The sequence below is a fragment of the Pongo abelii genome, chromosome 3 (assembly GCF_028885655.2).
Source record: "Pongo abelii isolate AG06213 chromosome 3, NHGRI_mPonAbe1-v2.0_pri, whole genome shotgun sequence".
NCBI classification, from domain to species: Eukaryota; Metazoa; Chordata; class Mammalia; order Primates; family Hominidae; genus Pongo; species Pongo abelii.
In genome coordinates this window covers 195,439,091-195,463,535 of record NC_071988.2, presented here as the reverse complement: position 1 = coordinate 195,463,535, position 24,445 = coordinate 195,439,091, and the positions used below count along the sequence as shown (strand labels likewise).

At 41.1% G+C, this 24,445-nt stretch overlaps 1 protein-coding gene across 2 annotated transcripts in view; it reads right to left on the bottom strand.

The window, feature by feature from the left end:
• GALNT7 (polypeptide N-acetylgalactosaminyltransferase 7) overlaps window positions 1-23,797 on the bottom strand; it is a 149,328-nt gene extending 125,531 nt beyond the window's left edge. The window contains exon 1 of one of the 2 annotated variants that reach the window (XM_009240459.4): window positions 23,584-23,797. In XM_009240459.4, coding sequence (XP_009238734.1) covers window positions 23,584-23,709 — 126 coding nt within the window. In that variant the 5' untranslated portion in view covers window positions 23,710-23,797. 2 annotated transcript variants of the gene reach the window in all.
• Between the last annotated feature and the right edge of the window lie 648 nt (window positions 23,798-24,445).

Genomic DNA, 24,445 nt, shown 5'->3' with positions numbered 1-24,445 from the left:
TAAGGGTCCTGCTCAAAAATCTCCCTTCCTGGCTTCCTTGTGAATTTTCCATAATAGTAAATTCCTTTAGGGTAAAGCAGGAGATTATTTCTGTAAGGAGTGTATGTTACTCTAGAATGATTTATGTACAAGTTACAGAAACCAATTTAAGCTAGCTTAAATAAAATAGTGTTTGTTATAAGGATTCAGGCCTATATCACAACCTAATCAGCAGGAAGAACAGGCACGTCTCATGGTAATATTAGAAGGTCCTTAGGCAGAGGCAGAGGCTGAGCCTTTTCGTCTGTTTGTTCCTCTCCATATCATCTTTCTTTTATCTCTTTTTCTGGAAAGAAAGTGAAAATCTACTTCACTCCTTTCTCTATAGACTGGCTTCCTTGGCAAACCTTTTAGGTTTTCCTCCCCCTTAACTTTGCCTGGTATGTGACTGATGCATAAGGAGCTGACCCTGGTACCATGCCTACCAACCAACTCTGTGCCATCTCTAGTGGACAACACCACATGATTCAAAAATCCCAGGACACAGAATACAGTTGACCTAGCTTGGATACTCCTGTCCCATCAGCTATGTCCATGGAACAGGGTTGAACCTTCCCACCCATGGATAGGGACAGAGAACTGAGAATGGGATGTAGCTTAAAATGAAACACATGTGTCTTACAAGGTCCTGCTGAATTCAAATTTTATACGTGGAGAGGATAATATTAACCACTGAACACAAACAGGAAGACTAGGGGAGACAGGCTCAGGCAGGTGCATTCTGATGGTTTCCCAACAATTTACTTCTACAGCCTTTCAAGGCAACGATGATAATTCAAGAACTCGAGTGTACATATGAATGAGACATGCCCCCTTCTGGTGGCATGGCAGCTTGGGCATCTTTCATTGTTTGGTGATTCTGATACCTCTCCAGACAACCTTTCAGAAGTAGGGAGGATCCACATACAGAAACTACAAATTGTTCTGCAAAGGGCAACTTATATAAAAACAGGGATGAGACGGCTTTCAGTTTGAAGACAAAGGTATTTTTTTTAAAGGAACCTGTTGCTTATAAAGTTGAATATCTCAGCAATATGGCTGAAGTACAGAAAAATCATAATGGATGGGGGAGGGTATATATCAAATACAAAATTGTGAAACAAGGAAGACCCCTTGAAGCCAAAAGAAGAAAGATTTCAGGGCAAAGGAACAACGCTTCTTTACACAGTAACTGGTAAATATACAGCACGTGTCATCTTAATAATTATTTCTCCATGCCCTTTAAATTTGTGTTTTCTACTTGCTGTCCTCACCCACCACACACTCCTCCACACACTTCTCCCTCAGCCTGACAAAGTCCTACTTTGAAAGACAAGCACAAAATTAATTCTCCAGACTTGCCCTTTTCCACTTCCCAGGTATGATTCATTTTATTTTAGTATTTAACATACAATGTCAGTGTCTTCACATTCACCTTCTACCACAAACCAGGGTGTGGCTTACCTGAGAACAGAGATTATATCTTAGACACCTTTGTTTCCTCAAAGTCCAGTATAACAAAAGACACCTAAAAAAACCCACTAAGTAGTTTTTCGATGAGTCACAGAAACTAAAAACAAACAAATTCAACAAAGCGTCATGGAAACTCATGAATAATAGATTCACAATGGATTTCTAAGGAAAGAAAGGAAACTCTAGACTGCCATAGAAAGCATGCTTTCTCACGTAAAAGTGACTTTGGTATATGTGCAAGACACTCCTCAAGACTGAGTAGACCACTCTTGTACTCAATCTTGTACATACCGTCTGGCCCAGATCCACCTCTAATTTCTGTCACAGTACTGTTTGGCACAATATCTTTCAGCTGAACTTTCCAAAGGAAGACTTTATATCCACTACTGTGCCAGTGATTATTATCTTTCAGTTCCAAACCCACCTTTCTATATTTTGCTTTGTGAATCTGGCTCTAGAACTTTGCAAAAATTTCTTGCCAACAGCCTTCCCATTAGGCTTTACCAAACAGGGGACACTAGACAGAAGCAGAAAGGCTGGCGGAAGAGACTTACATCCTTCTGCTCACTGCATAAAGGCAACTCACCATGGTAATTGGAGAGGTCCCAGCATTTACTCAACCCTACTCCTTCTCCCCAAACCAGCCCCATTATTTTCTAGAGACACAACAGGCAGCCAGCCAGCCAAGTACTCCCCCATCCCACCCCCCAGAGATCTGAACCCCAACTTGCCAGGCGCTTTTGTGAGCTTCCAAATTTTGATAAACCCAACCTCTTCCTTTTATTGCCTTAGCCCTATAGGTGCTAGTTCTTCTTGGAATCACTATCTGTGTGTTTCCTTAATATTTCCATTTTGTTTTTTTCAGTCCTCCAATACAACTTGCCCACTGTAAGACCTACCTCTCAATGCTGCCATGCAAATCCACAGACTTTTGCTTATAACCTTCCATGACCCATAATCTTTTCCATGGTTCCCTGACTGCCAACAGCAATGGGGTCTGATAGTGATTTTTGGTAACAAATCTTTGCCAATTCCATGCCTCCTCTACATTTCTGATACAGGATACAGCTCACATACGTGGAGTAGGGATTATTTCAGTTGGCAGAAAAAAGACAAGAGACATTGAATCTATTAACAACCAAGCAAAGCAATAAATGTAGAATTTCAATAAATCATCATAACCCAATGTTCAATAAACTTACTGAACACTAATGTTAAAAAGCACTGCTTGGTAATAATGAATGCACTAAAAAAAACTTAAAGCCTGGCCCTATTCATGTGAACTTGGGAGACAAGTCTGAAAAGAGACTTGAAATCAACAGTTAACCAAGTAATATAAAAAGTAACAAATTTATGTTTGGATAAGATCAGATTTACACTAGATACCAAGACCATGCTAACTGTGCTAGGCAAGGAGAAGGTGGAACAAATGAAAGTCAGCTACAAGTGACTTTTGACCCTTACTTACACAACTTATCATTTAAAAAATTATACGGTATTACCTCGTAGCAAAGACTACGATTCCTCCCAATGTCCTTTCTCCCTTTCTATCTCATTAGTTACCCACTCACTAAAACCATTCTTAGCTATGCACATGGCCACCTAGAATAAAGATACTGAAAGTGATACGTACAGATGAAGAAGCAAATCCCTTCTGTTTCCTTCCTTCCTACTGCTGCAATGTGGACATGGTAGTAAAATCTCAGACCACGTAGATGAAAGCAACTCTCCAGGAATGACAGAGTAACAAGAGAAAAGGGGCGTGGATCCCTAACAGTACCATAAAAGACTATGAAGTCTATTTTGCCATTATCAGTTTGGGTATTTATGTAAGAGAAAAAAAGAAAAACTAACATTTTGGATTGCTGTTACAGTAGCCAAATCTATATTTTAATTAACATAAACTTCAAATATTTACTATCCCTTAAAGTTCACGCAGAGTCAATAGAACCAGCTGAGAGTTGAATCTATCGTTCAGCCTTTATGTATTTCCATTAAGATTGGGATAGTGGTAGAAATAATGTTTCCCAGCAGGTACCATTCAAAGACTTCCAGAGCCATTCATGAACACTGAATATGGAGTAAAAATGTTGAAGATAGATAATGTTAATTTTGTACACAGAATTCCCTTGGAGCAAGGGAAGAATATCCATGACTACTGCAGGGAGTTGCCAAAAGAAAAGGTGGTGTTTTCGGTGCATACTTTTATTAGACTAATATTTTAAAGCACTTCATTCAATCTTGCCTATGCAGAAAAATTTATCCAACTAATAGACACAATATGGCTCTAGTGCTTGCAAAATGTTCTTGGAAGTATATTTGATTTGGGGGAACTATTTTGATATTTCCATGATATGAAATGAGTTTCCAATAACTGAAACATAATTCATACACTGGACATCTATTTCTATATGAATAGAAATCTAATATGGGTTATACTTAAAACCATTTGACTCATAACTAGAGTCAAGGAACCACTTATGTTGGGGTTCCCTGCATAAAAGAAATTCCTAAACAAAATACTTAGCAGATTCATCACGCTCTGTGGCAATGTAGCAAGATGGAGGTGACTGCCAAGCAGGGGTTGTTCTAGGAAACCTATTTTAACTATCAGTAGAATTTTTCTGTAATTGTGAAATACACTGTAAACAGAAATCTTTTTTGATAAATAACCACAAGATCAGTGAGATGTGTTCAGATAGGAAACAATATGGGGAGCATAAGTGCTGATATGAGTGTAAGATGATCACATGAGCACCTCAAGTTTGAGGATTAAGAATGAACTGCAGGTCTCAGGAGGGTTCATGACCAGGGAGACAATGAGTATTTGTAAACCAAACAAAAACCACTGGAACACTTTAACCTCTCCCTCGAGGGCAGTAAGGCCAGGGACTACTCAGCAGCGGACAGGGGAATAGTATAAAGTAGGGTGTGTCTGCTGTTGAGGAGTTTAGGAACCAACTGAGGAAACAGCCACATGCTAAAGAGCATTACCATCAGTCATAATCAGGTACATAATGAGGAATTTTGCTGAGGTCTGATATATCGGTGTGGACTCAAGTGGTCAGGAAAATCTTCAGAGAACAGGTAGATCCTGAACTGACCTTGAAGGATGGTAAGATTTACACAGCTGGATGATAGCATGCTGCACATGAACACGTAAGGAAGGCCTCAAGGCAGAATTCAGCGAGCTGAGGCAGCCAGATTCTTCCCCTGAAGACAGGTCCATCTGTCCACAGTGGTTTCTCTTCTCTCAGGACACTAAAGTTCTTTAAAGAAAACTAGATGTTCTTTAAAAACTGGATCAGTGACCAGGTCAGTTTGTGAAAGATGTGCTAAAATGCTGAAGTTAATTTTCAATAGTACTTTTCAAAGCTTTTAACATACCAATGTACGCTGTGAAATCTCTGAGGGGGTGATACAATATGCAACACTTATCAACCTTACTGGCCCAAAACTCCTTTTTAAAGTAATGCCTGCTAATACACCTTGGTTCATAGAACACAGTTCAGAAAGTGCTACTTGGTGGTACTGAATCCCACCTGAAAAGGTAGGCTCTGCAGTCAGCCTAGGTTTGAACTCTAGTTGTTACCCACAAGACCAAGTGACCTTGGGCAAGGTAATTTAACTTCTCTAAGCCACAAATTTCCTCAACTGTAAAATGTCAGAAGATTAAATTAAGAATGTAAACATACCTAAGAGTTCAGTACAAGTTACTTATTAGTATTTGATGCTCAATTTTCAGACTGGAATTTGGCTCCCCACATGGGTGAGGAGTGACTGTGCTGACTTGTTGTATTATAAATAAATGCATAATGTCTGTATGTATTTAAGATGCAAAGACATAGAAAAGAAGAGCCCTATAACCTCAGAGTGAAATACATGTAGTCCAATTATGCAATGACTAAAAGAAAAGGTATTGTTTTAATTTTTACATATTCATAATATGAAGGAAAATGAGAAAATCCTGGAGTGGCTGAGTTGCATCAGGAGAAAGAAGAGAGAAATTATGCTTCACGACACACAGACTATAGGAGTAAGACTAATAAACAAAATTAAGAAACCAATATTTTTATTAAACCTCATATTTAACCCCATGGCAGTGACTTAAATTTCTTAATACTAACTCACTAGGCAGAAGTTTAAAAGCTTTAGAGTGCTTTAAAGTCCACAACTTTAAGTTATGAACTATGTTGGGGTAAAGAATAGAGAAGAGATAGTGAAATAAGTAACTGCCACAAAATAGTTGCTCTTCTAGTGATGGCTTCTGTTTCTCTTCATTTAATTGCTGGTTTTGCCAGAAAGCACTCCAAGTTTCAGCCATCTTAATAGACCATCTTATAAAATTCAAAATCATGCCTTGGTTTTTTTTCAAGGGCAGGTGAAAACATTTTGCAAATGTGGTGTATATGACAATTTCAGATCTCTAATTCCCAGCACACAGGTTTTTTTTTCCTAATGTCCTCTTTCCTTAAACCGTCTCAATACTAAAATGACCAGATGGTTAAAAAAAAAATTACAAATCTATACATATCCTAAAAACAATTAAAATATTTCTACAGTGAAATTAAAAAAGCAATCCACAGAGTTTATTTATACTGTGGACTATGTCTATGTATAGTACATATATTTAGGCAAGAAATACACCAAATAGCTAATGATAATTATCTTTGGATAGGATGGGTTGTAGATAATTTTGTTTCTTACTTGCTTTAACTTTGTAATATTTTCTACAATGAACATACATTCTTTTTTTCTTAGTGTAAATGTATTTTAAAAGTAAGTAGGCCAGGTGCGGTGGCTCACACCTGTAATCCCAGCACTTTGGGAGGCCGAGGCAGGTGGATCACGAGGTCAGGAGATCGAGACCATCCTGGCCAACATGGCAAAACCACCTCTCTACTAAAAATATAAAAGAATTAGCTGGGCATGGTGGTATGCACCTGTAATACCAGCTACTCGGGAGGGTAAGGCAGGAGAATCGCTTGAACCAGGGAGTTGGAGATTGCAGTGAGCCAAGATTGCACCACAGCACTCCAGCCTGGTAACAAAGCAAGACTCCATCTGAAAAAAAAAAAAAAAAAAAGTAAGTAAACAATAATATTTTCCTCTTTCCCCATTTGAGAACACTGGTTCATTTAAGGATATAACTTTTAAGGCAAAAGTCTAAAAGTCCAGGAGAAAAGACAATATTCAGCCCTCCTTCACTTATAATTCAAAATAATGAATTCATAATAAGTTTGCAGAACTTAAGTATTTTCATTTTTAAAGCACTCTTGAAACTATGTACAAATTATGGTGCTCATCCAAGAAGAAGAAACAGAAGGAAGGAAAAACAGTATGCATAAAAGTGCAAGTTAAACCCTGCCATAGAAGCTCTGATAAACGTATCTAAAGGAAGCACAAGAACATTGCTATGAAGTTGATTTTATGTCTACTTTACAGATGAGGAAAAGGAAGCTCTCAGAAAGTAAATCACTCGGCCAAGCTCACTAACGCCATTAACAGTGATTGCACCAGCATTTTAACCCATGTCAGAGTCCATGTGTACTTCTACTATATAATGATGTCAGCTTTTATTTTTAATCCGCCAGCTGCCACCTTGTCCTTGGGGAGCTATATGTTACACACTAAGGAAAATTACACATGAATATAATTTCTCTAGAACATTTAGTATTCATAAGGATTAATGTTCATGGTTATCAACTCAATTTTTTTTTTAAATAGACCCACTCATCCTTCCGACTCCCCAACCCCAAGACAAATGATTGGCTTAAGCCATGACCTTGTACTATATAGCAGGCCCCTCCTCCTTTTATGTGGCACATACTTATCTTCTTCCCACACCTTAAAGTTCACTCTCCTTGCCCCATGCCCAAGCTCTCATAAGGAATACCATAATCAAGTTGAATGTAATTTCCCTAGGAATCTTTCAAATTGATTAAGGATGTGTTTGAGTTTTTAAAAATCTCAATCAGACAGTGACAAGAAGACATCACTAGGATAGCAGCTTATCCCAAAACCGTAACATTGCTAAATCTCTTGAACCTAAAAAATGCTTATTTATCTCTTTCTTGACTAGCACACGGTTCATACAAACTGTAGACTCTAACGTGTATACAAGGAAATTAAAAAAAAAAAAAACAAAACGCACTTTCCCAGCAGCACAGATTTAACCCCCACTACTTCCTGGTAACTTGTTACAATACAAAGTTCTGAATTTAGTATTCCTAAACTATAGGTCCTTTTTGCTTGTGCTAAATATCTACTACATTTTAATTCATTATACTGCCTGGGACAGGAAGCATTTAAACAGTATTATAAAATAAGAAATGCAGTACCTGTATTATTTTAAGAATAAGGGATTTCTCTCAATCAAGTATGATAATAATTAAAACCCTAAATTATCCTAGCTTCTTTTCCCCACAAGGAATTTTTCCACTTTTTTTTTTTTTGAGAATCATTGATCTTCTTCACTCCCAGTAGTAAGTTAAGCATCTAAGAGACACTGTCCTTTCAAGATTCCAAATGCCACCCAGTGCACCATTTACTCTGTACATATACCTAACATGTGCTGTCCATGCTGCTATACACTTTCACAGAGTGGTGAAGAGAATTCAATGAACCTGAGTCTTCTCTGGGCAAGGCAAAGGTGATTTCTGACTGATAACAAGCAAACTGAAACAGATCAAATTTCTCATGCATTTTGCTTCATGACAAACCTGTTAAAGCATGGTGATTTTTGTTTTGCTTTTTTACTTTTTTGGTTGTCAGTCAGCTGTTACCAATGTATTTTTTAACATACACATGTAAAATCCTAAATAAAGACAAACAGGAATATCAGTACTGGTCCATGGATTTAAGAAATTAGGTAAATCAATATGTATCTAAATGGAAAGTACCAGAAATAAATCAGGAACCTGACTTAAGAAGGCACTGTATATGTTCTGATCTTTTTTACCACTTCAATATGGTTATCATGTAAAACTGTGGCAAGTGGCCCAATGCTCATAGACAGCTGACAAGAAGTAATGGGGATGGAGTGAAGCAGATTGAAACATCAGTGTTCAACTTTCAGAATATTAATATTTCAAAGTACCGAAAACCCTCTCCTAAATCAGTTTTTTTTACATTATCAGGAAGATGTTCCATATAGTAATTTAAATTTGATTTGATTTTCATCACTGCATATATAAAGCAATTTTAAATTAAGCCCACATCAACCCAGGAAAATTTGCAGTCCTTTGACAGAAAGGAGCCTTGTGCCAGAAAACCCAATCCCTAATCTTTCTCCCATTCCTGCTCAATCACTGATCTTTAATTTTCATCATTCATCCCTCTCAAGACCTGTGGTATCTCAAAGGATATAACAGCCTCTTAATGCAGCTCAAAAAAAAAAAAAAGTGCAGCATGTGAGAGGAACAGTGGGGGGGGGGTGCACAGAGATGACACAGAGAACACATTTTTTTTAAAGTTCCATTATCTCTAATTTTAGAAATGAAATTTTATTTTCTCATTATCACTGGCTCAAGAGTTAAAGGTTCGGTTACCTTTTACCTTTAATTAAAAAGTATCAAGTACACAGAGAAAAAGCAGTGTGTGTGTGGGGGGGGGCGGTGTGTGTGTGTGTGTTTACATGTGTGGATTATGAGTAACCTGCTATGCTAGCCTCACCATTCAAAGGTTTGGTTATCTTTAATTTAAAAGTATCAGGTACATAGAGAAAAAGCAGTGTGTGTGTCTGTGTGTGTGTGTGTGCGTGTATTATGAGTAACCTGCTAGCCTCATCATTCAAAGGTTTGGTTATCTTTAAAAGAATCAGATACATAGAGAAAAAGCTCTGTGTGTGTGTGTGTGTGTGTGTGTGTGTATGTGTTTGTGTGTGTATTATGAGTAACCTACTAGCCTCATCATTCAGAGGTAACACGCTGTTGTGTCTGTGTATTATGAGTAACCTGCTAGCCTCATCATTCAGGGGCAACACGGGGTGTGGGTGTGTGTGTGTGTGTGTGTGTGTGTGTGTATGTATTATGAGTGACCTGCTAGCCTCATCATTCTGTGTGTGTGTGTGTGTGTGTGTGTGTGTGTGTATTATGAGTAACCTGCTAGCCTCATCATTCAGAGTGTGTGTGTGTGTGTGTGTGTGTGTGTGTATTATGAGTAACCTGCTAGCCTCATCATTCAGGGGCAACACGGGGGGTGTGTGTGTGTGTGTGTGTGTGTGTGTGTGTGTGTATTATGAGTAACCTGCTAGCCTCATCATTCAGTGTGTGTGTGTGTGTGTGTGTGTGTGTGTGTGTATTATGAGTAACCTGCTAGCCTCATCATTCAGAGTGTGCCCACATGGCAAGTTTACTTTTTCTAGCTACCTGCATTCTATAAAATATACAACTGACATTTTTTATCCTTAAAAGAATCATTCTTACTTTTAGCACCCACTGGAACCCAAAAGAAACTGACCAATGAATCACTCAAATTCCAGGCCTCATAATCAGAGAAAGGAATCCACTCTCCCAAGGGAGAAAAAAATAGATTGTAGTTATTTTTAAAAAGAATTAAAGGAATAGTAGGAAAAGTATCTTAATTCACCAGAAAACAAAAATACTGAAAAAATGTGTATTACTTTTGCTGTTATCTTAAGTTTTCTAATTTTCTATATTTAAAAAAGCATCTATTCCTTAACTGACACTTACAAATTCCTTTTAGTTATTCTTTCTACATTTATCAGCCCTTTGAAGTCATAAATCATTACACAAGACACGTTATTTTTAAACATAAGTACCTGTCACTTAAGCTAAAGAAGTAGATGCAAATAAATGTTTCAAGCCATTCATTTATCTTTAGGAAGTGATTTTTGCCAACGTATAAGAAAGATTTTAACATTTACTTTTATCTTACTGTTACCAGTTAACAGAGCAGGAGTCAAGGATGGTAACTGCTTCTTACAAAACATGATTTTACCACTGTGAAACTATTAGACTCTCTGGCTGTGATTCGCTTTCCATTAGTCATAGTGTATAGGCTGATCAAACAAGAGTGGCTGTACTCTTCTTGCAGTCATAATTAATGGAAAGTAAGACGAAGCCACATTCATTAAAAACTTCCTCAGATTTTCAAACAGGACACTGGGAAAAATAATCTGAGAATGACCATACAGTATATACGTATTTTGACCAATACTTGGATGATACCGGCAGTTCCTTTCTCAGGCTAAGCAAACAGCAGGACCTGGGAAAAGGCATGGTATTTCAGCTCTATTATGTTTGTAGGTGATTCCACTCTTCAAAATTTTCAAAGTTAACAACTGTGCTTTTACGTACCCTACATTTATTTTAAAATAGAAGTGTTACATGTGCCATGATTTAGAGTCTAAATGTTAGCTATAAGAAGAGGAATAGAGTTATCTTAATTTCATACAGAAAATGTATTTCTTTAAAATACCAAGGTATTTAAAAATCATCCTCTCTTGGTACATTTTTAGAATAGAGAATTTTAGAAAATTATTTGCTAAAGTATTTTTTTCTCTACTACCATGATCTCCCTGGACTGTAAGCAAATTTATTTTCATTGATCACTAAAATGGAAAAACATTCTCCAGTTTCTTTGACGAACACTGGACTTAGAATTTCCTCCGAGGCCATCACACAGGGAGCAACAGTTAACGAAACTGCAGGCCTGTATATCCCCATTCCAGCAATCTTTCGCTTAAATGTTCGAATATAATTATATATTTTAAGTGATAAAAATTTCCAATCTTGACAGTAATCTTTTAGTTTAAGAACATCTACCACAGTAGAAAAATCTGCATGTGTACCACAAGTAATAAAATTTCAGTCATTTCTATTCCATTACTCTAAAAAGCACTTTGTAGTCATTTATTCTGTACCATAATTGAGAGCTTATTTGCCAAAAATCTAATGGATTTTTAAAATTCATTTTAAATCATCCTAGCTAGAACTAGCAGATTTTTGAAAAGGAGTGTTTAAACACTTCCTTTCAAATGAAGATGTAAAACTCTGCAAACAGATTGTAAAGGCACAGCACACCTTGCTGTATTTGAGATTAAAAGATTAAATCTGTTGGATTAGGCAATAAGAAACACAATGATCAAATTGTCTAATAAAAATTGCATGGCAAAATACTGAACTGCCAGAAGAAAACTACCAGGAGAAGGGTAAAGATTTAAGTCTTCTCAAGTAAGCACAATCAAAACCTGTATCCAATGAGACAAACATTTTAGAAAATACCTAAGACAAGTTTTGAAATGGCTATGCAAAGTATACCTTTGACTTCCAGGTACACAGGCTTTTATTAACAAAGAACTGGGCAGGTGCAGTGGCTCACGCCTGTAATCCCAGCACTTTGGGAGACCAAGGCAGGCAGATCACCTGAGGTCAGAAGTTCGAGACCAGCCTGGCCAACATGGTGAAACCCCATCTCTACTAAAAATACAAAAATTAGCCGGGCATGGTAGTGGGCGCCTGTAATCCCAGCTACTCGGGAGGCTGAGGCAGGAGAATTGCTTGAACCTGGGAAGCGGAGGTTGCAGTGAGTCGAGATTGTGCTATTGCACTCCGGCCTGGGTGACAACAGTGAAACTCCATTTCAAAAAAAAAAAAGGAACTCCAATATGATGAAATATATTGCATGGTAAATTTTTCTAGGCAAATAATGTCTTTCACAAATATGTGTTTTTCATAAGAGCATTAAACAATCAAGCAAAAAAAAAACTTAATTGACTTAACCTAATTAGACTGTTCCTAAGTCATTTTTAAAATGTTTATATAAATGACCATAAACTATAAATCTAAACAGAACTGGAATCTTCCTATAATGATGCTATTTTCACATTTTCCACTTCTAAATATTACTCAGATATCTTTTATATATCCTGGCAAAATGACACTTGCATGACTCACTTAAGTATACTGATAGTTTTAATTTATACTAGGGTTGTAAGGGAACTATTTTTGCAATAATAAATGTTAATAAAAAGTATATAAAATATTTACTTCAAATCTACAGAATAAAAAATTTGAAGTACAGCAGTAACTACTGACAAGAACTTCTAGAGAACTTCACGCATCATGACTTAAGGACTTCTTTTTTGCAATGTACAACTGTACCTTACTGTTCTTTTTTTTGTTTTGTTTTCTATTTAGGCTTTCTAAGGAATATATTTCTTAAAAACCAAATTCTCACAGACACATAAAGATACTACATTGATGTTGTCATGATATCACTTCTCTACAAGTGTTAATTCTTAAAATTCTGTGAAACGGTTCAAAGGGGTCTCTTCATACTACATTAGGAATTGAAACTATTGTTTCACTTTAATAACTAGAATCAATGGGTTGGTTGTAAATCAAGGGTTCCACTTGTAGAAGGATTTAGGCATTTGCACAGTTGTAAAAGCTACTTGCAAACCTTGCTCACATTAAAGAATATCTTATCAGGTTTGGTTTGTTTGTTTTATAAGTGACAAGGTCTTGCTATATTGCCCAGGCTTCTAGCCTCAAGCAATCCTCCAGGCTCAGGCTCCCAAAATGCTAGGATTATAAGCATGAGCCACCACACCTTGCTGATGTTTCTATTAAAAGGAAAACCAAAAGTTAAAGGAGAATTATTAATACAAACAGTTTAATAAATAAAAATGCTGACATACCCAACTTCTGATAAGAGTGAATTCCCTCCAAAAAAGTTTTGGCAATTTCTCAGTTACTGCCTGTTTAAGATATACTTACATAATAAATAATACTATTTCTTTTTATAAGATACCAGCGAATACACAGTTTTCATAGGAAGCATAGCTTTACCAATGAATACAGTTTTCATAGTAAACAGCTATGCATAAAAAATAATTTCATAAAGGTAACTACAAATGCCAAAATTACACTTAAGCCAGATAATCATTGAGCATGTTAAGTTTACTACTGAAGACAGTAGCATACCTCTTGAGGCTCAGATGTATTCCTAAACCCAGGGAATTGGTAAAAATTAAAATTAAAAAATGACTAGGTCATCTACTCTATTCTCATACAGAATGGTTTCCGATAGTATGTGACTTAATTTTAACTTATCCAGTTTAAAATATTCTTGGTAATAACAGATTCCTATTGTTTAGAAGCCTATTCGCAGACTAGTTGGTATTGATATAATACTGTAGTTAATTGTACCTTCTAGATTTGGGAAACCAGGCTGCTCTGCACCAATTCTATAAACCTAATCAGATGATGTAAAGTTAAATTTTTCCTCAAGTTTCAGTGTACCAGTTCTTGTATTCAGTGAAGTGAATCAGGTCTCCCTGTTGGCATGTTTAAATGCTCCTTGGGAGTGACGCTTGAAAATGCTTCGAAGGCTGGGGAGCCCAGAAGGGAATTTATAATGGTGCAGAAATGAGAACATTTCTCATTTTGAAATATTCAGGATTCTTAGCAAATGAAGCAACTGAAAGTTAGCTCTTCCCTCTCCAAAACGACATAGGCCCTAGGTGACTGCAGTTCATGTTGTCTCAGTGTTGCTTTCAGGATCACAAGGCTGAACTATAATTTAATGATAAACCTCATTTTTAAAAACTAAGAGTACTGAAATGCTGAACATACATTTTCTCTACGCTGAGAACAGCATAGTTTTGCTATTCTGTTTTTTTTAATACCCTTCAGTCAAATTAATGTACTAAAAACTAAAAATTGCCTAATGTTCTCAGAATAAAATTTATTTTCCAACTTTAAATATTAAATTGGTTTTCTAGTCACAGCTTTTCAAATCACTGGATTTCAGACATGAGTAAAAAAATGACTAATATGTGTTGCAATATCTATCTTATATAGTATTATATATGATCACAACTAAAATATATATACATAGGTGTCTGCGCGCACACGCGTGCGCACACACACACATACACACACACACAGAGTTGTGGGTAGGGAGAGGTGGAAAGGCACATAAAGTCATGGTAGCCCAGATATAACCAAAAATGGGTTAAGTTCCTCTTTGATAGTTACAGTTCTCTAATAAACCTTTTTCTCTATTTGTATTTTTCCCATAGTGAAGATGACTCTTCATGACCTGAACTTCTTTATCATCTGAACCAGTTTTCCTGGGCCACAATATTTACTGAGATGCTAATGATGATGCTGCTGTAGTCCCTCTCTAGACCGAAGTACTACTGGTTAGCTTAGCAGGCAGGTGATGCTTCCACAGCCACTTGTTTCAGCTTTCATTCTAATCAGTTCTCAAATATTGTAACATTTGAATTTGCTGATGGCCCTGCCCTTAAAGAAATTATTTTTGCTCAAGGTTAGGCAATACTGTCTAAGTCATTTTACTCCTGTCTATGCCTTCTTTCTTCTCTCCCCACCAACCTCCTAGAGCCTAAAAGAAGGCATTTTCCATGTTTCTTTCTTAATATACACATTTTTCTCCTCCATCCACACAGGCTCCTTTAACTTACCAATCTGCTCCCTGGGCTTCAGACACCACCCTCTGGCCAATGAAATGCATCCACTTCCGATTCCATTATGAGCTCCATCTACCTGGTTAAGACACCTTCACTTGACTGACCTGTGGCCTATAAAATATTATATGCCAAACCAAACCAAATTTTTCATTTTCATTTTGCAGCCCCTAAATCTATATAACCTCTAGACTGGCACTCCTCAAAGCATGATCCCTGGATCAGCAGCACCAGCATCCCCAGGAACTAGTTAGAAATGCAAATTATCTGCTATACCCTAAATCTACTCAATCAGAAATTCTGGGGATGGGGCCAAGTAATCCGTTTTCTCACACCCTCTAGGTGATTCCGAAGCCTAAAGAAGTTTGAGAGCCAGTGCTTTGGACAGCTGTATTCCTTCTAAAGGCATCAACATCCTTTCCTTTACCATCAAGAATGATTCCTCCTCCCACTGGGCAATTCTATTATACTTCCGTAATCTCTTCCTCTGTATTCAGTTTCTAGGTCCTTCTCCTTAGTTTAAGCTTCGTGATGTCTCGGACATAATTTTCTCCTCACTGAAATCTAGCTTGCACTGTTTCCAGATTATTCCTTATAGCCCAGCTCTGACCATTCAAAGTCTTTCATGGCTCAGATTCTATTTATCTTTCTAGGGTCCTCTCTTCCATTCCACCCCCTCCAACCCAATTTTCAGCCATGTAGTCCCCAGGATTGGTCACAGTCATTTATGCTGTTGCACAGTCTCCTCTGTCCTCATCTCTCCAGCATGTCTTTTTATAAGACAAGCTCTCTGACAGCATCCAGCCCCATACACTAGATGCTCCTTTCTCTGTGATCCCACAGGACTCAGTGGACTTAACACAGTTTTTGTCTTACCCAACACAATTGTTTACTTGTGCATCTGGCCCACAAACTGTGGCCAAAAAGGGTTATTACTCATTTTATTTATCTAGGAACATACATTTTAAGCAAGATATCCATATAATTTACCATCCAACCCAGGACACTTCTGAGAGTGAAAGGATAATAATGGCTAACGGGCAGCAAATGTAAACTAAAACAAATAATCACCCTAATAACAGACCACGGGAGCCACACACCCCCATCATCTGAGTCCTGACTACATCTTCAAGCTCATCCCATACTGTACTCCCTCCAAACTCAACAAACTCCAGCCACACTGGTTTCAAACACACCAGCCTCATTCCAACCTCAGGAATTTTGCACTTCTGTTCCCTCTGCCTGGAATGCTCTTTCCCCCAGATTTGCACGATAGTCTTACACTTACTCCTGAAGTCTCTGCTCTGGCCATCACCTTCCCTGACATTCCCTAAGTGGTCCCTTCCACCCCATTCTCTTTTTTTTTTGTTTTTAATTTTTTTTTTTTTTTTTTGAGATGCAGTCTCGCTCTGTTGCCCAGGCTGGAGTGCAGTGGTGTGAGCTCCACTTACTGCAACCTCTGCCTCCTGGCTTCAAGCAATTCTCCTGCCTCAGCCTCCTGAGTAGCTGGGATTACAGGGGCGTGCTACCGTGCCTGGCTAGTTTTTGTATTTTTAGTAGAGATGGGGTTTCACCATGTTGGCCAGGCTGGTCTCAACCTCTGGACCTCAAGCGATTCGCCTGCCTAGGCCTCCCAAAGCGCTGGGATTACAAGTGTGAACCACCGCACCTGCCTCCCATTCTTTTTCATATTACCATGTACAGATGCTCCTCAGCTTACCAGGGTGTAACAGCCTGCAACAAACCCGCCGTAAACTTGAAGAATCATAAGACATCTTAAGTCCAGATGTGCTCAGACTTATGACAGGGTTACACACCAATAAACCCATTGAAAAGTCAAAAATCGTAAGCTGAATCATGGTAAGTCAGGGACCATCTATATTGTCTTCAGTGTTTATCTGAAATTACCCAGCTAGCGTCTACATATCCACCTTTCAATGTAGTCCATGTGTACTTGTCTGTGTTGTTAAAAACTGTAGTGCAAGATCAGAGAGCACAGCTCTGAAGTTAGAACACCTAAGATTGAATCCTGGCTCTACAATTAATTAAGTGAACAAACTTGGACAAAGAGTTCACCTCTCTATACCACGACAGTCTCATCTATAAAGTCGGGATTCCATCGGACTTGCAATAGAGGGTGGTTGTTACAAATGAACAACCAAATACCTGTAGAATATTTATTAGGCCCAAAGAAAGGATTCAATATATGTAAACTATTATTGTTGCTGTTATTACTGAAATCCTTAATTTAGTTACTTTTCAGATTGTACATTCATTCTTCAGGAATGAGAATCGAAATTCAAAATATGAACAAAGACAATTATCTAGTTAGGAGCTAAATAATCACAGTCATTTTCCTTCATTCAATAGCTACTCAAGTCTTGCTGACCAACTTTTTTAATAACTCAAGTTAGAATTTCCACATATTCTGTTTACAGATGGCTCAAGCTCAGAATTTTGCTTTTCATTCATGAATTATTTTCTCTCTTCCTCTTTCTCCAATTTACTTTTGTCTAACACACTTTATACAGAAACCCAAATCGTATCTTACACGTTATCTCCCATCCCATGCAACCAGCCTAAGTCACAAAATAGACTGCTGTTCAACAGTTTTCATTCTCTCTTTACTAATAATTGTGCATTCCCCAAAGGCCATTTTAAGCCTTCTCCACCTACTGGTTTGACTACTGATGAAACATATCCTTATGACAGTTCTTATATTATTTCTTTACATTGCTACTGGATTAAGGAATAGCTCTCCCCACCCCCAACTAGATTGTGAGAGCAGGAACTCCCACTTCAGGTGTTATCAGTATTCTTCATGAGGTCTTAGGGAGGGGAGGATGGGGACGGAGGAGGGGCAAGCAGGTGGTAACAGGGCTGATGCCTGACCTCACATAGACCACTGGATGGAAAACATTTCCACAGAAGTTTTAAATACAGCAATTCTTAGGAATTCACCAAACATTCCCGAAATGTTCAGACCTATGTGGGAGACATAAATGGATCTACCTTAGTTTCTTTGAAAAACATTTAATATGTGTCTTCCATAAAATTAGCACCAGGGAAGATGGAGGAAATACTCAACAAACAGGAAACATGAACCCTGCCTTCAAAGGGCACATGGTCAGTGGTTGGAAGCCTTGTATGGTTTAGAGGACACTTTAGGAAACATGAAAGCTTCTGATTATCAACCTAGAAAAAAATGTAGATGTATGCAAAAGTTCTGCATTAATTTCAGGAAGTCTATAAACCCCAAACTTCTCAGACTTGGTCATGTGAGATTTTTAATCATTATTATGTGTGGCGGGAGAAGGGGGATGGGACACTGAAAACAGCAAAGGAAACAAAAACCAATCCTAAGGTGTATAGCCTGGGAAACTGAGAGAAGAGTGACCACTTAAGACACTACACTTTCACTAAGTGATAGCTCCATCCCTAATAGCATAAACAGAGCTTCCATTTGAAGTACAATCTCATGTTCAAGGGCAGAATTTTTCAGCTTACAACTGATCATCACTGAGATAAAATGGCTTTGGTAAGGTGGAACTTGACTGCCAGGGTAATCAATTCAGCTGCTAATCCTCATTTAAGCTATATTCCTTTCAAACCTGTTAGCTTGCCTATCACATAAAACCTCTTGGCCTAGTAGTTCCTGAATTAGTCCTATTACGTACACCCTGAACCTAAGTGGCATTAATGACTTTACTAAAGTTGTATTTGCATATCCAGAGAGTCATTAGTTTACAAACAGCTTCTCACCAGTACTGAATGTTTTAATGCAGGGGTCCCCAACCCCGGGTCATGGACAGGTACCAGTCCATGGCCTGTTAGGAACCAGGCCGCACAGCAGGTGAGTAGTGGGCTGGCAAGTGAGCATTACCGCCTGAGATCCGCCTCCTGTCAGATCAGTGGTGGTATTAGGTTCTCACAGGAGCATAAACCCTATTGTGAACTGCATGCAGGGGATCCGGGTTGTGCACTCCTTATGAGAATCTAATGCCTAATGATCTGAGGTGGAACAGTTTCATCCCCAAACCATCCCCCACCCAACCCAACTCCCCCAGTCTGTGGAATAATTGTCTTTGACAAAACCAGTCCCTGGTGCTAAAAAGGTGGGGGACTGCTGTTTTAATGGATCTGTCAACATTTCCTTTAAAAACCTTTATTTTCAGAGGCTTATGAGTCAACTGTAGACAGTCACTCAGGGCTAAAACCTGGGATAAATGGTGTTAGTCTGAGACACAATTTATTTACTTAAAGGAACTTTCTGTGCTTTGCAAGTCCAAACAGATAATCTTAATAAATGCTGACCTTAAAATATCCAGAGGACAAACACTAAAAAAAAAAACTTCCCATAATCATAAAATACAATACAAGAAGGTATACATTTTGCTTTGAGAACTTTCCATAATGGAACAAATAATCTATCATCCTAGGCCTCCTGACACCTTCACTACCATATCCAGTAGCTAAATCTTGATGCCTTTGCATCTTAACGAGCTCTTGAATCAATTTATTTTTTTCTATCTCTACCACCACCCTGCCAATCTAAGCAAGGATTATGTCCCACCTGAATAATGACGACCCCCACCAGGACTTCTGCTACCTGTTCTATAGACAAATACATACTTTCTGTAGGCAGCCAGAGTGATCTTTTCAAAACACAAATCCACTCTTCTCTACTTAAATCTTTCAATGGCTTCTCACTGCACTTCAGATCTCCTCCTTAGCATGGACTACGAGACCCATGCTTTCCTGTGTGGCATCATTCTACTTGTCACTCTCCACGTTCCAACAGTATTTATCTCCTAGTTTCTCACTATTTCACTCATGCTACCTCCTGCCTCAGGACCTTTGCCCAAATGCTCCTTCCCAAGAATGTTGCCACCCACTTTCAGATTAACTACTTGTCTTGAAATGTTCAGATTTCGCCTCAAAAGTCAGAGTAGGCAGCTAGGCAGACATGAGCAGGGCAGGAAAGGCCCCCCACCACCAGGAATGTCAGGCGGCCATCAGGTGATGGTCAGGCAGTTGTTAAACTGTCTCTCTAAAATAATAATTGGTTGTGCCAACACCATGGAAAGGCAGTCTCCCATTAGATGGAAAACACCTAAAGCTGGTTATCAGCAGGTTCCCACTAAGATCTCAGGAGTTGGGCAAGTGGGCTCCAGCATGTGCACTAATAGGCAAAATGGCAGCTTTTAACTAGTATATGCCCTTCCTCTAGGAAGGCTCAAATTGTAAGGGAAAAATGCCTCAAGTGAGCATGAGTAAAACTTCAGTAAACACACTGCATGCAGCCCCTCCCCACTGCTGGCAGGCCACTGCGCATGCAGACAGCCCACCCCAAGGGAAGAATCACGGGAGAAGAAACGCAAACCCTGGAATCATGTCAATGTATAAAACCCCAAGTCCAGGGTCAGACGAGGTACTTGGATTTCTCAAGTAGCCCACATGGCCCTCTTCAAAGTGTACTTCCTTCCGTTCCTGCTCTAAAGCTTTTTAATACTCTCATTCCTGCTCAAAAATTTGCCTCGGTCTCTCACTCTGCCTTATGCCCCTCCAATAAATTCTTTCCCACAGGAGGTAAGAATCGAGTTGCTTCAGACCTGTATGGATTTGCTACTGCTAACAGTCATTTCTTCAAGTAAGGCTTTTATGACCAAATTCCTCCATTTTCTTGCCCCCTATGGTTTTCACTATGAAAGCAGTAGCACAATTTTTATTTATATATTTATCGAGGTTTGATTGCTGTGTGGTTTTTACGAGATCCATGAGATTAAGGACAAGGAGTACTTCCTTAACAACTAGTACCATGCCTGGTACATAATTGGCACTCAAAAATGTTCAAATAAATCAATATTTAAAATCACACAACAGAATATGATTGGAAATGTAAGGTCATTTTTCACATCATTCACTTCAGAGAAAGGGCAAGAGGCCCAGAGATGGGAAGGAAATAAGAAACATGTTTCTTTTGTCTTGACTCCACAGGTGGACAGACCTAAAACAAGGAAATAGTGCAGATGAGGAAGGACCATCCCAAGTTGTCAAGGCTGTAACAGAATTTAGTGTCTGAAATATTCATAGTTCAAGACAAAAAGTGGCACAGGGTGAATGGAGCCACAGGTACAAGCTTGCTGGAGTAGAGGCAGAACCCATACCTGGTAAACTGTATCGTTTAGGCTATTTAAAGGGATCCAAAAAAGTCCATGTGTAGATCAGCATTAAAGAGAAGCAGAGATCTCACAATGGGTGGAATATATGCAATAATCATCGAAGTAAAAGAACCACAAGGGGGAGGAGAAACTCAGGAGTCAGAATCCTCCCTACAGGATTTGTCCTTCTAGCACTGTACCTTAAAAACTCCTAGGTTAGTCTTTATTAAAGGAAGACAATAATCCCTTATTTATGCTCTTATTATTTATAAGCTACACTTTAAATTGCTTGTATTACTATTTACCTGGGAAGCCAATAAAACGGTCTTTCTTGCTCTTCTGATACCTAAGCATTCTTCTTAATGTTAATTATGTTAAGTCTTTAAAATCTAACTTTTGTTTTTGACAAATGACAGAAATTACACTGGATCCACTGAGAAACTTTATCAAGTACACTGAAACAAACAAAAAATCAAGATATCATCACCTTCTTTACCATCACCATATAGTATTGAAATGGGCATTATGGCCCATCCTTTATTTGCACTAATAAAATGTTCCACGAGTTGGCAAGTGATGCTGATGTTCCGCCACCTCTTTAAAAGATCATCAGAAGGGCGGGACATTCTGAACCTAGCTAGTTTTGTCAGTTTTTCGTCAGTTTCTCTAACAGAAAATACGGGGTTAAACATTTCTAGCTACATGTAAAAAGCCATTTGATGACTTAAAACAAATATCCTCAATTGCAATATTCAGTTATCCTTTGTCAATAAGTCATATTCAGAGCAAAATTATTAAAAAATCACCATCACTCCATGAGCTGAGAAGCTTAAAACCGCAAATGTACTGAAAAGGAAAACTGATACTTTTTATTACCATCAATTTAGATGACTTAGATGGGAATCTATCCCAGATATTACAAAGGGATTCCACTGCTGTAGAGACTTCAAATACTCAAACTTCCAGATTACATCTAATCTCATGATATAGGCAAAGAGCTGATAATGGGATCTCCTCCTACGATTCTTACTCTTGAAAGGACGCCACAAGCCTTTTTGCCCAACTTCCTGATGCTAACTTTCCAGAAGGAAAGTTAAATAAACATGACTTAGAAGGGATGCTGATCACATTTGCAAAAAGCACTTTACAACAGAGACAGCGACTCGATTCCTCCTGCAGCCCCGCCGCCTAGGCGGTCGTGAGCCCCTCATACCCTCTCCTACCCCCACTGGCAGCCGGCCCAGTTGGCTGTCCCAGCGGGGAGGAGGAAGCAGGGGGTGCAACGGTTCATCCCGGGAGAAGCAGGTCAGGGTCGGGGGCGAGGACGGTGCGCGCCGCCCGCTGCACGGTCAGGGAACCCGCAGTGGCCGCGGTCCCTTCCCCGCGCGGCGCGGCTCCGGGTAACTAATGTTCCGAGGCGCCTGACTAAACCCTCCAAATCCAAGGAATGTCAGCGCTAACACTCGCGCCCTGGGCGGCAGACAAATGCTTCCCAGCGGAGCCGCCGCTAGCTCCACGCCGCCGCTCCCCTCGGCGTCGGCCTGAGCGAGCCGGCAGCCGGCGCGGGGCGGCCGGGCGCCGACACAAGTTAGTTTTCCGGCCCAAGCAGCCCTGCCGCAGCCAAGGAAGAGGAACTGCTCCTCTTCCCCCGGACAGCGCCCGAGCCCTGCCAGAGCATGGGCTTCCCCAGGCGCTGAGGGCTGGGGGCGGCGGGCGGGGCGGGGCGGGGACGCCCCTCCGCCATCTCCGGCCAACCGCCCCTCCCTCGCCCAGGGACGCGAGGGGGACCGGCGGTCCGGGCGAGGCCTCAGCCGCGCATCGCACCCCGACTCCCCGCCGCCAGAGTTGAGGGGGAGGCGCGCTCTCCGTAAGAGCCGGAGGCGGGGCGCCATCGCCCTCCCACTCCCCGGCGGGCGGGCCGGGGGAGCGTGGGGCTGCGAACACCCCTAGACGGGCGGCTGCGGGAGGGGAGGCTGGACCAAGGGGCCTGGTCCACCGGACCAGCGGTGGCGGCATCGGTATCTCGCCTCCTTCAGGCCTGCACGCGCCACAGGCCGCAGCCTGGACCAACCCCGCGTCCCCGGGCCGTGAGCGCTGCGGTCCCGGCCCCCCAGAGTGGGACGCCGGGCGGCCGCAGCCCCCCGGACCCGGCTCTCCGCCCGCTCCGCCCGCAGTCCCGGCGTGGAGAGCGGCCGCCCGAGCCGCTGCCGCGGCAGCGCGGGTGTCGGCGGCGGAGCCCGGGGCGGGGAAGAGCGGAGGAAGGGGCGGCGAGGGGGCGGGCCGGCGGCGGCCAGGGAGGTCGGGGTGCGCGGGGCTCGGCACCCCCTCGGCCCGCGCTGCGCCAGCACCACCTGCGGAGCTGCGGTGCCCACGCCGTGCCGCGACCCCGCCGCCCCCTGCTCCCTCCACACGCGGGCAAACAAAACAAGTTGCCGGTCGCTGCCGCGGGAGGGGGCCGGGCGGGTCACTCACCCTCATCCTGCTCAGCGGGCTTGGGTCGTCCGGCCGCGGGGTCAGGGAAGACCAGAGGACCACTAGCCCCAGGAAGCTTCCCACCACCAGCAAACTGCGTAAGATGAACCCAATCTTCAGCCTCATCTTCCTCTGGCGGCGAGAGACTCACAGCCCGGCGCAGCCGCCGCCACCGCTCTCCCCTCCCTCCTTCCCCCTCCTCCGGCTCTCCTCCTCCTCTTTCCCCCACCCCTACCGCTACGGCTACCGCCCTCTCAGCTGCCTGCCCTTTCCAGCTCCAGATCCGGAACTCCCCTCGGCTACACCTTTCCCCGGGCTCTTCCTCCGCCCCTCCCCGCGGCCCCCTCCCCTCCGGCGGCCACCGCAGAGCTCCGACTGACCCGTGTGCCTCGCTCTGCCAGGCTGCCTTCCTCTCTACCTGCCCCCTTCCAGATCCGCAGTCCCCTGCTCTCCACGCGAGCCCCCTTCACAGTCTCCTGCTACCTTGCAACTAACTTGCACTTTCCCCGAGTCTGGTCCTTAGCCTTTGCCCTGCAGCTCAGCTCCTTAAAGCTTTCAGATCCCCAAACTTTTATTGTAATTATGGACCATAACTCCGTCCTTAACGCCTGTGCCCTCCGGGATCCTCTGGCCCGCCGCCCCCTCCGTTGGACCTGGAGTCGCTCTTGTCTGCACCTTTAGACCCACTTCCCTGAGCCCCCTGCCGAGAGGCTTTCAGGAAGCCAACCAGGAAGTGGGACTACCGCTGCTGCTGCAGCAGCTCCACGTGGCTGATTTATAGCTGAAGGGTTTTTTTTTTTTTCCTTCTTATTGATTGTTCTTGCTTTTTCACACGGCTCCTTAAGGTGGTGAATTTGTAACC